The sequence below is a fragment of the Elephas maximus genome, chromosome 12, assembly GCF_024166365.1.
Source record: "Elephas maximus indicus isolate mEleMax1 chromosome 12, mEleMax1 primary haplotype, whole genome shotgun sequence".
Lineage (NCBI taxonomy): Eukaryota > Metazoa > Chordata > Mammalia > Proboscidea > Elephantidae > Elephas > Elephas maximus.
Window position 1 is genome coordinate 57,816,453 of NC_064830.1, and position 13,834 is coordinate 57,830,286.

The window sequence follows — 13,834 nt, forward strand, 5'->3', positions numbered from 1 at the left end:
GAGGGGACCAGCCTGGGGCTCAGGGAGTTCGGCGGCTGTCGGGGGCGGGAGCGCGGGATCTCGGCCGCAGCCGGGAAAGAGGGTCGGCGTCGCTGGGCCTGGCGGTAGCGGGAGCGGGAATGTTGAGCGCGCGGAACGATCGGGCGCAGCCGGCGGGCTGCCCGGGCTCCTTTAGGGGCCGGACCGTCGCCCAGCAACCGCGGAGCCGGCGGAAATGGGGCTTGTGTTCCGCGGCGCGGCGGTGGCTGGGCTGGGGGCAGTTGACGCTGCGGTCCGCCCGGGCCCGCTCAACGTGGGCCCCAACCCAATTCCGATCCCGCCACCCGAGGGTAGAGCCCCGGGGCGCAGCCGGTGAGCAGAGGGGGTGGGTGGGCCGTGGTGTAACCTTGGGTCCAGCGGGTCTCGGACGCCTCGGTCTCGGCGGGCACACCTCACAGGGGCGCGGGCGCCAGCGGTCTCTCCGGGACCAGGCCGGCTGTTCATCCTTCAGAGCCTGTGTCCTCCATAAAATGGAGTCGCCACCACCCGCCGCCCGGCCGGCCTGCGACTAGAGGACCAGGGAGCGCGCTTCCCACCAGCCTTCCCCCACGCCGGGAGGATTCGCGGCCCGGCGGGTGGGCCGTCTTCGCGGGGAGCCTGGCCTGTCTGTCCGCTGTGGACCCTTTGGAGGGGTTTTCAGGGTCCACAGGACTGGCCGTCCTCACTTTACAGTTGTCCGCAACGTGCAGGAAAGGGCAAAAATCAATCATATAATCACACCCCTCCCGAAATCAAAGTCTGAAAGCAAGAAGGTTTTTTGTTTTGAAAACAACACTGGTAAAAACAAATTCTTGTGAGATCTTGAGGAGCAGTGAGCAGGGAGGCTTCAAGAAGGGGAGGGGTTCCTGGCCAGTCCAGCTAGGCTCTTCTGGGAATCTGTTCTCGGGAAGGAGGAGAGGGAAGTACCGCCCCTGCTTTACAAGGTAGACTTCAAGTTCTATGGGGACAGGGAATCCAGAGACCTCTTTACCCGACTGTTGGAAGAGTGGGCTGTCTCATGGGGTCTCATTCTTCAGAGGAGCCTTTTCCAAGCAGGTGCCTGTATCTTTTTATCACAGCGTTTAAAGATGCTCACTTTGCCTAAGTTCCTACCCCTCTTTCTCCCACCCCGCATTCCTCTGCTTATCGATCTTGCCTGTGCTTTCATCTTTTTTCTGTCTGATCCCCACAGCTGCCAAGTGAGCCGGTTCTCCTTTTGTACTTCAGCCACTCCCAGAGGCTGAGGTTGGAGCAGGGCTGGGAATTTGCCCCATAACGTGTTAAGAAGAACATCAGCTTCTGCCCTCCAATCTCCTCCTTTCTTAGATGTGAAGAGCATTTTTTTTTTTTTTTAGGTAAACTTGTTAGATGAAGCATAATATCCACAAAGAAAGTGTACTAATCATACGTGTACTACTTGATGAATTTTCACAAAGCGATCACACCAAGGAACCAGCCTCCCCCAAAGCGTTATCGTTAGGTTATTTGTGTTTCTTTTCCAGCAGTAGCCATGGGGGGTTTTCCTTAGCTCCTGTGAAAGGGTTTCTCAGGCAAGGTTTGATGATGTTATTGGCTGCTAGGGTACCAGGCCCTGAGGGGTCACCCAGGTGGACATCCTGTCCCCCTTTGGGTGAGATTATCCTTCTCATTTGGCTCCCAAGAAGGCAAGCCCTGGGGGATGGCCTATAAGCCCTGGAGAGGGATCAGGAAGGGAAGTTGGCCCTTGATGGTAGCCACAGGGCTTGGCCAAGGGCTGGTATCAGGGTTCTGGGTTTCCCTGCTGGAGCACCCCCACCCCATTGCCTGTCCTTTCCAGTCACTGGCGGCAGCCCCACCTAGAGAGATCCCTTTCTTATAAATCCTACAGCCACAAGAGGCCCTCCCAAGCCCTGGTCTGAGTTATCTGCAGGGGAGGGCAGCTGCAGGAGTGGCCTCTGAAGCCATGCGTATTTGTATGTGTATGAGGCCCTCCCAGAGCCCCACCAGCCCTCAGGATACTGTGCGTGTCTGTGTGTGGTACACACACACTCCTGTGTCCCTGTGTCCCCTTGTCCCGGAGAGCCTCATGAACACTGGGGCTGGAGGCCAGGTGCAGCACGAGGTAGGAGGCCCTACCCAGGGATTTTTGCTCAGGGCACTGCTCTAGACTTGTGCAGTGAAATGGGGGCAGTTGGTGCCAGAGAAAGTGTGTGTCCATAGGTAAGCGTAGGCCCCACTGCTGTGCTGGGGGTTCCGCCTGCCTCAAGGAGGAACCCCACCCAGTGGTGGCTGTCTCAGTGCAGATGGGCTTGCTGAGGGGGTTTCAGGAACCCACAGTCCTGAAACCACAGTCCTCCCCATATGCTCACATCTTGGGAAGAATGGGTTCAGGGCCCCTCAGAATTCAGCCTGAGTGAATCTTATTGGGAATTCTCCCAAAAGAAGCAGCATATTTGTCCACACCTCCAGGGACCCTGGAACTTCCCACCCCCATTTCTGGAGAGCTCTAGGAAAAGCCCTAGACAGATAGCATGACCATGCACTGAAGGAAGTGCTTGCTGGGACACCGGCGGTTCCTGGGAAAGATGGGCACTGCCCCGGGCCACACGGGTAGGGTGGAGGGTCAGCATTGAGGCAGGAGCCCCCCCACCCACGTGGAGAAGTGGAGGGTTGGCCTGCATCCTGGGTGAGGGCTGCTGACCAGGCAGGGGCTCAGGGCCTGGGGGCACTGGGTACTAGGTTCTCACTTTTATTTTTGTTTATAAGTTAGTCAGGGTTCCTGAGAGCTTTAGTTTGCATTTCTTTAATTGTTAAGCAGATTGTGCATTCTTCTGTGTGCTCCACGTGAAAAACTCTCTGAGGCTCCCTAAAGGCAAAAATTAAAAGCTTCGTCTTAGGCCCCAAAACCCTTTCATTAAACAATGATGAGTGAGTCAGATGACCTCCCCGCACCCCTGTGATCTGCCCTTGGTGGGTAAGCCACATGCCTTGGGCAGATGGGGGCGCAGGAGGGGACTGAGGTGGGGGCACAGGTCGGGGCACAGATAGGCAGCACTCTGTCGGCTCACAGAGGAGCACTGCCTGTGTGTAATGAGCAGGTAAGGGGTCCATCTGCTGGCCTCTGCACTGCCTAGCCATGGCCCTTGGTTGTGTGGATGGCATCCCTCAGGGCTGTCTCTTCCCGTCTGGGCCCCAGCTCCAGCTGCCCTGGTGCCACCTGGCTCAGGAACTCTTCCCTTGCAGTGGTGGTGGCAGTGCGAGTGAGCCCCCTCTCTTCCAGGGTCCCCAGCATGGTGCTCAAGGCCTTCTTCCCCACGTGCTGTGCATCAGCAGACAGCGGGCTGCTGGTTGGACGGTGGGTCCCGGAGCAGAGCAGCGCAGTAGTCCTGGCTGTGGTACACTTCCCCTTCATCCCCATCCAGGTCAAGGAGTTCCTGGCCCAGGTGCAGCAGGCCAGCCGGGTGGGTGTGACTGTGCTGGGCACCTGGTGTCACTGCCAGCAGGAGCCCGAGGAGGGCCTGAGTCGCTTCCTGGAGGGCCTGGGTGCCATCTTCTACCATGAGCCCTGGCTGCAGCTGTGCCGCGAGCGGGGCAGCACTTTCTGGAGCTGCAAGGCTGTCCGGCGGGCTGCACCCCCTGGTGTGCCCAGCGAGGACCAGGTCGTGCTTGTCTTCTACAACCAGCGCCAGGTGCTGCTGTCCCAGCTGCACCCGCCCGCAGCCCTGCCCGACCATCAGGCTGGGGATGCCCCAGTGAGCACGAGGGGGCTGGCTGCTGTCTTCGACACAGTGGCCTGCAGCAAGGTGCTCTTCTGCAGCAACAGGTTCGACGAGGGGCCCATACGGCTGAGCCACTGGCAGTCAGAGGGTGTGGAGGCCAGCATCCTTGTGGAGCTGGCCAAGCAGGCTGCAGGGCCAGCCTGTCTGCTGCTCAGCTTCCTGCTGTCATTCCTCTCGGCCATCAGTGCCTGCCGGTGGGTGCTTGGGTACTGTTGGGGAGGGGTGAGAGAGGGCAAGGGGTGGGTGCTGAGAAGCGTGGGGACCTCAGGTGTCCACAGCTGCCCCTGTGGTACGGGGCATGGAGGCAGGGCTCAGCTCAAGCTATCCGCCGGCAAGCAGCTGGGTCTAGGGGGAATTCCCAGTGGAGGCTGTAGCCTGGGGCCTCTTTTTCCCAGGTAGAGCCAGGCAGGTAGACCCTGGGCAGGAGAATAGGGACGGACCACCCATGGCTTAGGCTCTGAGAAAGAAGGCAGATGGTGGACACTGTCTGCCTGCCTGGAGCTTACTTGTCCCTGGTGGCACCCAGGGGAGCATGCAGTCATCAATAGCTGCTGGCCATGCAGCTGGTCAAGCAGCGGTTCTGGGGCTGCGCTGCAGACCTCTTGTCTGGTGGTACTGCCAGTGGGGAGCAGCTGTGATGCAGGACATCCCCAGGTCCTGGGCTCGCAGATGATGGGGACTAGCTTGTCCTCTCAAGCACCTGCCTCCAGGGGCCCTGTGTACTGTGGCTGTGTGCCCTGAGCCCCGCATGCTGTGACTTTGTCCCAGAGACAGTCTGGCTGCTCTGTGTGGGGCATATGAGACTGGGTCTCTGGGGAGACTGATATGAAGGGCTTCAGGGCTGTGCACATAAGGGTGTCTGTGTAGAGGTGCTTTTGGGGGCAGAGGATCCTCAGCTTCTGTCAGCTTCTCAGAGGACCCAAGAAAGGTTAGGACCACTCATGTGCACAGAATATTGAGCCCCCAGCAGCGTGCCATTCAGTATACTGGGCTGTCTGCACAGGACTGCAGCCCCTATGCCCCCTGGCTTCAAGCTCTCTCGAGACACCAGCACAGGACAGCCCATGGCCCTGGTGAGGCTCTCAGCAGTCCTGTGCTGGCCTGCTTCCTTGTGGTTGGAGTTGGTGGGTGGGGGTCGCTGCACACTCTTTCTTCCCTGGAGTTGGTTCAAAGCTGCTCCACCAAAGATGAAGCCTTAAAAGTCTTCCAGGGTGGAGGCCTCCCTCCTTCCCGAGGTGAGTTGGTGGCACCGCGTGTTCTGAGTCCTTTAAGTTCCTTCTCCTCCAGCTAGGCTCTGAATTTATATTGAGGTTCTGAACACTGCCACAGACCAGCACATTCTTCACCCTTGCCCTGGAGACCTCCCCTCGACATTGGCGTGGCCGAGCCTTCTGGGACCCTGTCAGCAGGGGTGGCACTGTTTCCTCCTCTGGAGTGCCCTTGGCATTGGATGTGGGACTGGCTGGTGGCAGGAAGTGTAGTCAGGAGTCTGTCACTTTGGGAGGCAGCGGGGGTGATACATGGTGAGGTGGGGCTTGGGGGAGCCTGGCGGCAGCTTACCCCCACCCAGTGGCCCATGGGGTGCCCTCTCACCTGCCTCACTGCCCCAGCTGCGTGTGGGTGCATGGCCCTCAGGGCTTGGGGCACCTGGGCCTTGGGTTGAGCAAGGCACAGCCCTTCCTCTGTACTCAGGGATGAGGCAAGAGGGCCTCAGGGGCCAACCCCTTTCACCTGCAGGCTATTCCGGCTGTGGCCGTTGCCCTTTATCTGCAGCAAGCTGTCCACCTGTGAGCAGGTTCAGCACCGGCTGGGGCACCTCTCACTCATCTTCAGTACCCGGAAGGCTGAGAACCCTACCCAGCTGATGAGGTACTACCCCCGTCCCAGGCTGGGGCGGGGTCGGGAGGGGGGCCTGTGCCAACCCTGGCTGCTCTCACTGCCCCTCTGACCCCCAGGAAGGCTAATGTACTTGTCTCAGTGCTGCTGGACGTGGCCCTGGGCCTGGCGCTGCTGACCTGGCTCCATGGGAAGGACCACATTGGGCAGCTGGCTGATGCCCTCATCCCTGTGGCTGATGTGAGTGGGGGGTGGGGGTCTCTGCCATGTCAGCTGTCCCCCATCAGGGGCATGGGCCTTGCTAATCCATACCTCAGGCCCCAGGTAGCCGCAGATGAGTCCCCTGCACTCCAACCCCGCCTGGAGAAGGCCCCTCCCCAGCAAGACCATTTTGCTCCTCTCCTGGCCTGGCCCTCTGTGGTGTCAGCGTCATGGAATTTGTGTGTCCAGGGCTCCTGCCCCTCAGGTCCCTGCTGGTCTGCTCCCCCCACCCTTTGATGGGGGCCCACACTGCTGTTCCACGCCTCCCAGGTCTACCTCTCTGCCTTTCCACTGCTCCTTGGAGAGTCCGGCTTCTCTGCCTCCCTTCCTCGGAGCCAAAGGCCCCTCACTTCTGATGGTAGCTTGTCTTTTGCTCAGGATGGCTCCTCTGGCTTGCAGCTGTCCCCCAGGCCCTGTGTCCAGGCTATGGTGTGCTCTGGGCCTGCTGTGTCTCGGGCGGGGGATGCTTCTCGGACCCTTACAGGCTGTGAGCCCCCACAAAGCTCAGGGGCCAGCCCAGGAGCAAGGAGGGTTGGGGAGGAGCTTGGTAGGCCCACCCTGCTCACCAGCCACTCAGTGTTGGGGCGGCACCGTCTGGCCTTCCTTTTGCAAAATTGCTTGGGAACATAAATATTTAATTTAAAAATGAAAGCCTCTTTCTGCTGCCTGGCTCTTATCCTTTAAATATTAAACAAGTTCTGTTTATAAAGAACATTTTATCCCCTTGGACTGAGGGCCGTGTCTGATATGGCTGTGAGGCTTCGGTGCAGTCAGGACTGGCTGGGCGGTGGATGAGGGTGGCGCAAGTGTGGGTGGGGAGCTTACTCCTGCAGCCCCACGATGGTGCCAGAGGGCCCGCTTGGGCCTCTCAGCACTGGCCTTCCTCTGGGGTAGCCTTCATGGCTCCTACATGCAGCAAGGGTCTCAACTTTGAAGTCCCTGTCTGTCTCCAGGAGAGTCCCGCCCTCCAGCCTGCTGTCTGGGCCCTTGGACACCTCATGCTCGTGCAGTCACCACCTGGGGCCTCTGTGGGGGTGGTGCCAGGAGGCCAGTAGAGGGGGCCTGCTGGGAGTGAACTGTCCAGGACGAGCATCTGGCCTAGTGTCCCTGAGTCACTGGCCTGAGGGGGAGAGGGATGTGCTCAGGCAACGTGTCTAGCAGGCCAGGGGCACAGGTGGTCCCAGTTATGGTCTCCTGGTTACAACTGGGGTTTAGAAAGCCCTCCTGACCGTGTCATCCTACCCTGAGCCCCAGAAGCCCCACTGTGCAGAAGGGGCTCCCTGACCACAGAGAGGGACTGGTCAGGGTGGTACCCGGATTTCGGGCTGCAGGGAGGTGCAAAGTCCCCTAGCTGCCACCCATGCACCCTGTGGTTGCAGCGTGTGGCCGAGGAGCTTCAGCACCTGCTGCAGTGGCTGATGGGCGCACCTGCCGGGCTCAAGATGAACCGAGCGCTGGACCAGGTGCTGGGCCGCTTCTTCCTCTACCATATCCACCTGTGGATCAGTGAGTGTGTGGTGTGTGTCGGGGTGGGGAACTGTGCCCTCGCCATGTTCTCAGGGAGAATGGGGGCAGGATCTCTTGGCAGGGCCCCTGGAGGCTCACTCAGGCCACCTGTTCCCCGCAGGCTACATCCATCTCATGTCGCCCTTCATTGAGTGCATCCTGTGGCACGTGGGCCTCTCCGCCTGCCTGGGCCTCACAGTCGCCCTGTCCCTCCTGTCAGATATCATCGCCCTCCTCACCTTCCACATCTACTGCTTCTACGTTTATGGTGCCAGGTGGCATTCCCCTTGGCCCCATGGGCATAGGCCTGGGCCCCTAGCCCTCTCCCACACTCCTGACTGCCCGTCCCGATCACCTACACCCTAACCACCTCCCCCCGACCGCCTGCCCCCTGGCCGCCTGCCCTGATTGCCTGCCCCCGACCACCTACACCTTGACCCCCTGCCCCCTGACCGCCCCCACCCTGAATACCCAAGTCCCTGACCTCCCACACCTGCCTGCAGGCTGTACTGCCTGAAGATCTATGGCTTGTCCTCACTCTGGCGCTTGTTCCGGGGGAAGAAGTGGAACATGCTGCGGCAGCGTGTGGACTCCTGCTCCTATGACCTCGACCAGGTACCGGCGCCCACGTGTGTGATTCCCCCATGCCCAACTGGCCTGTGTGGCCGTGGGGGTGGCCGCCCCAAGCTCAGGCACTCAGAGTGGCTGCCTGGCCAGTGTAGTTGCCCACAGCGTCATGAGGCACCCATGGCTCCATCTTGCAGCTGCCTACCCACCACAGGGCTGGCTGGGATGGAGGTAGACATGTGTAGGTAACCCTGGGTGTGGGCCATCCCATGCACTTGCTCAGCCCGACAGCAATCCGGTGCTGCCCCTTGGGGTACGTTGTCCTAATGTTGACGCAGGCCTGTCCTCAGTGCATGACTGCACTCGGTGGCCTGTTCCCAGCCCCGCCCCCCATCAGCAAGTCCATGACTTTGGGTGTTGACACACAAAACACAGCTCCGCACAGCACTAGATGCTTATCGTGAGTGCCTGCCCTCCCGAGCTTTCTCAGGAGCCTGAGCCTAGTACAGGTGAGTTCCCCGGTGCTCATGGCTGGACCCCTCCCTGCAGCTCTTCATTGGGACCCTGCTCTTCACCATCCTGGTCTTTCTTCTGCCCACCATAGCCTTATACTACCTGGTGTTCACCCTGGTGAGTCCTGGGCCCTGGGGGTCACTGGCACAGACCACTGTGTTCTAGGATGCTCTGCGTGCAAGTGGGGGGTGGGGGGCAGTGGGAGGTGAGTGGCACTCCAGGGATGGACATGTCATTGCCTGACCTCGCGAGCCTCTGCCACTTTTGGGCCTTGGCTGGGTCATCACCCTCACCAAGGAGGATGCTTTGGGCGCTGTCAGCCTCGTGGGCCCTGAGCGCTCTTCTCTCCTGCAGCTCCGGCTCCTGGTGGTGACTGTGCAGGGCCTCCTCCACCTGCTTGTGGACCTCGTCAACTCCCTGCCCCTGTACTCAGTCGGCCTCCGGCTCTGCCGGCCCTACAGACTTGCAGGTGGGTGCTGCGCTGCCAGAGGAGGGGGGCAGAGGTACAGAGACCTCACACAAATGCCTATAGAAGCAGTCACCCCTCCTGGATGGGCCTTTACATCAGTTGACAATTATCCCAGTGCTTCTCTCTCCAAGAACCTTCCCACCTGGAAATGCTGGGCTGGAAACCTGATGCAGGCCAGGCCTGCCACGGGAACTGCCCAAGACCCTACCCATGCCAAGGAGGCTGACATCTTCCGGGCTGTGTGCAGTGAGGGGGTTCCCAGGGCTTGGGGCAGTGCTGCCCCTCTCACTGTCCCTTGCTCTCGTTTCAGCTGGCGTGAAGTTCCGGGTCTTGAAACAGGAAGCTGGCAAGCCTCTCCGCCTCCTGATGCAGGTACTGCCTCCCCTCATCCCCAGACCAGGACCCCTGCCACCATGGGGCCACCCCTTTGTATTGCCCAGTTCAGGGCTGTGGGGTATGCTGGCTGGGGCCAGGTACAGGCAGGAGGCCTGGAGGAGCTGAGGGCAGGGCCCACGGTGGGGGGCCCTAACCCTTGAGGCTTCTGAGCATCATGGCTCCACTCCACCCAGAGCTCCCCGGCAGGGCTGAGAGCCCCCTTGGGGCTGCACTGCTGGGGCCCCAGCCCATGGCAGGATCTTCTTAGCAGCACTAAGATGGCAAGGGGCTCTGGTGCTGTGCTGGCATTGCTGCAGACCTGGCTGAGGCCCTGGCTGCTCAGGTGTGCCCTGTGGGCCTGCACTTGGCTGAGGGCCCTGCTGGCTCCTGTATCTGAACACCCGTCCAGTGCTTGTCCCTGTAGGAGCAAGGAGTTTGAGGTAAATTTCAGTGCCAGGGAATAGGTCCAGGCAGGCAGGGTTTGCCTGGCGATCATGCCTAGCTCCATCATGGCCCAGCCCATCCTTTGTGTACCCCCCAGTGTGCCAAAAGCATTTGACGGAGGTCAGAGCAGAGGCAGTGAGGGTCCCTGCTGGGATGCACCTCCAGGCACCGGGTGAGGCTGGGGCCAGTGGTCCTGGCCCTCACGGCCCAGCCTGGTCTCTCCTCACCCCCTCCAGCCTACCCAGAACTGGCAGAGAAAACTGGCCACCCAGTGCTTCCTCCCCACCTGGGGCCCCTGGGCTTGCACACAGGGAGCCACGTCTGGGCCACAGCTGGCCCTGCCCAGCCATCCAGCCCCAGCACCTACTCCCCAAGGAGCCCCCGGACCTTTCTCTGCTGCCACCGTCTGAATGCACCCTTGCTCCTGCAGATAAACCCGCTGCCGTACAGCCATGTTGTGTGCACCTATCGTCTCCCCAGCTGTGGCTGCCACCCCAAGGTCTCCTGGAGCTCGTTGTGCCGCAAGCTCTTCTTCGGGGAGCTCATCTACCCCTGGAGGCAGAAGGAGGGCCAGCGGGACTGAGGCCCCAGCTGCCACCCAGCACCACCTCCTGGCCGTGGCAGCCTCTGCTCCACCCAGGGTGGCATGAACTGTTCAGTAGTGAATGCCCCCCAGGTGTCAGATGGGAGATGCCCATGTGCCCCTGGGCATGGGGAGGAACCTGTGCTCCTCCCTGACCCCTAGTTCCTAGGGCCCTGAGGTCACAGGCAGGGTCAGCCCACCCAGTCAGGCTCTGTCACCAGCACCATTTGCCTTGGGACCTGTGTCCTGGTCCTTTCTGCTCACCATGCAGTCAACTGATGCCTCCATACCCCAGAACTTGCCCCAGGAGCACCCGCCACCCACCCTATGACCCAGCGCCAATCCTCTCTTCCACAGGGTTCTGGGCCTGCTCCATGGCATGCTGGCCAGTCACCTGGCTGGCCTGCCACACAGGGATCGAGGGGGTCCACCCAGGGCGAACTCACAGCCACAGCTTTGCCCACGTGTTGCCTCCCAGTGCTGCAGCAGCGGGGAGACCAGCTCCTGCCCCCTCCTCCTGCCGAATCCAGCCCCCAGTGGCTAACCCATACACCTGATGGCCCAGGTGTTTTCCCTGATGCTTCCTGGAGAAATTGCTGATAGGCCATTGATGCCCCTCTGCTCCAGGCCAGGCCCTCTGCCTCCCCTCACTGGTGTCGCACGGAAGTAGGAGTCCCCAACATGGTCCTGGGACTCTGGTCTGGTGGGGCAGGAGAACCAGGGCTGAGCGTGTGGGTGTGGCAGTGCCAAGTGGAGTGGCCTGTGCTGTCACCTTTGAGGAGAGGCTGCATCTGCCACAAACAGGAAGGAGGCAGCATCTGAGCCCTGGCTCCGCTTTACCACAGCGCTCAGCAGTGCAGTGATAATAGGCACGTGGATGGGGCAGGGCAGGTGACCACCACAGTGACAATAAAGCCTTCTGTTTGGGAGCCACCTGGCTGTGTCTGTCCCACTGGCGTGAGTAGTGGGTCTAGGCCCAGGGTAGGGATATGATGGGTGGGGCCCTAAGACCCCCTTCATGGGGTGGTGGGACAGCTGGTTAACACAGCTTGTTCTGAAAGCAGCCTCTCCACAGGTGTGGTAGGTGGACAAGCTGGCTCTCACCCCACTGCCAGCCCCAAAGATGCCCCTGGGGTAGGCCAGTGGACCTGGGCCCAGGGTTGCTGTGCTCTGAGGCCTCAGAGAGTATCTTAGCAGAGCAAAATCAGTGCAACATGCGTATGTAGAGAGACATTTATATCAAGGAGATGGCTTAGGGGTTGTAGAGGCTAAAAAGTTCCAAGTTCATGGGTCAGGGTGGAGGCTTCTGACTCATGTAGCCGCAGGGACTGGTAAAGCCAAGAGTGGCAGGTCAGACAGCAGGCCTCTGGCTCACAGGTTGCAGAGGCTGAATAATCCCAAGATCAGCAGGTAAGGTGGCAGGCCGCTGGCTCAAGTCTCAAGAATTAGAGGTCTGATGTTCACGAGCAGAACATAAGATCCAAAGCAAAGCAAGAGCCAGCAAGCTTTGTCAGAAGTCCACATATATTGGATATATGCCACACCCCCCAAGAAAACTTATAGCAGATCCCATCATGAAGGAGATTACATTATATCAAATGTCATCATCAAGGTGACTACATCATTTTACAGCTGCCAGACCACTGAGTAATCACAGCCCACCCAAGTTGACACACAACCTTCACCATTAGAGGGCTTGCCTGGTGCAGGGGACTCCAGGGCAGGGGTGGGATCTCCCTGAAGATGCAGGTGAGCTGCTCCTGGCTCTGGTGAGTATTTCATCAATCAGAGCCTACAGGCCCCGAGTAGGACAGGCACCCTCCCTGACCAAACTAACCTACCCCCACCTTCCCACAGGTCCTGTGGCCTTTAGGTCCCTGGGGCAGCTTCCTCCCATGGGCCTGCTATCCCCACTATGCGGGGAAGGGCCTGGGGCCAAGAGGTCACTAAAAGGCCCATAATGCTGTACTGTTGGACATGTTGCCTCTGTGCTAGATGCTGCGCTGTCTGTGCACCTGCCCTCAGGGCCAGCACCTCTCCTGACACCAGAGCCAGTCGAGGGGACATTGTCACCTGGCCACTCTGAGTCACCAAGATGCCATCTGGCACCTCCCACACCTCTCCAGTCCTTACTGTCCTGCCATCCCTGGACCTGCACCCCCCTGCCCAAGGCTGGCCTTCATCTGTGGGACCCCCAGTCTCCCTCGAGGTGCTGATGCACTGACCAAGGCAGAGCCTTCACACTGTACTTCTCTGAGGTCAGACCTGCCGACCACCTGCCTGGTTCCCCGGCTGCTCTTTCAGAGCCTTCCCAGGATGGCGCCACCCACTGTACACAATGAGACGGCCAGAGAGTTAGGCATCTCATGAAGGCCACAAGGCAGGCTAGCTCTGAGCGCACAGGCCCTGCCACCACCCGGGCTTCCTCCTGTGTATTTCTTGTTGCTGACATTTTTTTTATTATTATTATTATTATGGTAAAACACACAAAACAAAAAACCTAACATTTTAATCGTAAGTGTACAATTCAGTGGCCCTAGTTATATTCACCATGTTGTGTAACCTTCACCACTGTTTATTTTCAAAACTTTTTCAACACCCCAAACAGAAACTCTACTCATTAAGAAATAACTCCCCATCCTTCCTTCCCCTAGTCCCTGCAGTTTATGTCTCTATGCATTTGCAAATTCTGGATATTTCATAAAAATGGAATCCTAACATTTGTCTTTTTGTGTCTGGGTTCCTTCACTCAACATCATGTTCTCAAGGTTCATCCATGTCGTAGGGTGTGTCACGACTTCATTCCTCTTTATGGCTGAATGTTTCATTGTATGAATGGACCACATTGTGTTTATCCATCATGTGTTGATGAAAACCTGGGTTGTCTCCACTTCTTGGCTGTTGTGAACACTCATGGACAGGTGTCCGTGTGATGTATGTTTTTTCTCTTGGAAAGACACCTTGCAGTAAATCAAGAGTTGTAGTTTCAGAGTTAGTTTTTTCAGCTATTTTTAAATACTATCATACATGAATGTTCTCAAAGAAAAACAGTATCAACGAAGAGGAAGTCACTCTTGACCCCCCAGCCCGAGCAAATGATGCTGTCACTCTGGGGAGCACTTTCCCCACCTTTTTCTATCACACATTACCTTCACCTACGTGTCTTCTTTAAACACAAACACTGGCATTACACTAGACATGCTATGCTATTCTTTTTTTCTCTTACCGGCAGATCTTTGAGCTTCGTGCCAATACCCACCTGCGTCTTTCCTCATCTCCGTGGTGGCTGCAGGGACCATAGATGTCTCACGGCTCCCCTTCAGTGGACCTTCCATGGTTTCCAGTCTTTCACCATCAGTCGCATGCTCTGGTGCTGGGATTCTACTGGTCCCTGGAGCCCAACTGAGAGGTGAGTCAAGACATGTCACTTCCTGTCCGTCTCTCTCCGTGACAGCTGAGCCAGACCGTGAAAAGGTCCCCTACACGTTGGCCCACAAAGACGTG

The 13,834-nt window shown here is 58.8% G+C and overlaps 1 protein-coding gene across 1 annotated transcript; it reads left to right on the forward strand.

Moving 5' to 3' along the window:
• Nucleotides 1-97: 97 nt before the first annotated feature.
• PIGQ (phosphatidylinositol glycan anchor biosynthesis class Q) lies at nt 98-11,311 on the forward strand. The gene is made up of 11 exons (XM_049903391.1): nt 98-351; nt 3,278-3,970; nt 5,514-5,645; nt 5,732-5,852; nt 7,253-7,379; nt 7,501-7,654; nt 7,883-7,994; nt 8,496-8,576; nt 8,814-8,928; nt 9,239-9,300; nt 10,178-11,311. Exons 1-11 carry the CDS (start codon nt 215-217, stop codon nt 10,328-10,330), a joined length of 1,887 nt encoding a protein of 628 aa, XP_049759348.1. The 5' UTR covers nt 98-214; the 3' UTR covers nt 10,331-11,311.
• Nucleotides 11,312-13,834: the final 2,523 nt, after the last annotated feature.

What these genes read in the sequence shown, in the direction of transcription:
- PIGQ (XM_049903391.1), top strand. Translation starts at nt 215, where the DNA reads ATGGGGCTTGTGTTCCGCGGCGCGGCGGTGGCTGGGCTGGGGGCAGTT. An exon ending in AACCCTACCCAGCTGATGAG is followed by an intron (nt 5,646 to 5,731) that starts GTACTACCCCCG and finishes TCTGACCCCCAG; the next exon opens with GAAGGCTAATGTACTTGTCT. An exon ending in ACTACCTGGTGTTCACCCTG is followed by an intron (nt 8,577 to 8,813) that starts GTGAGTCCTGGG and finishes TCTCTCCTGCAG; the next exon opens with CTCCGGCTCCTGGTGGTGAC.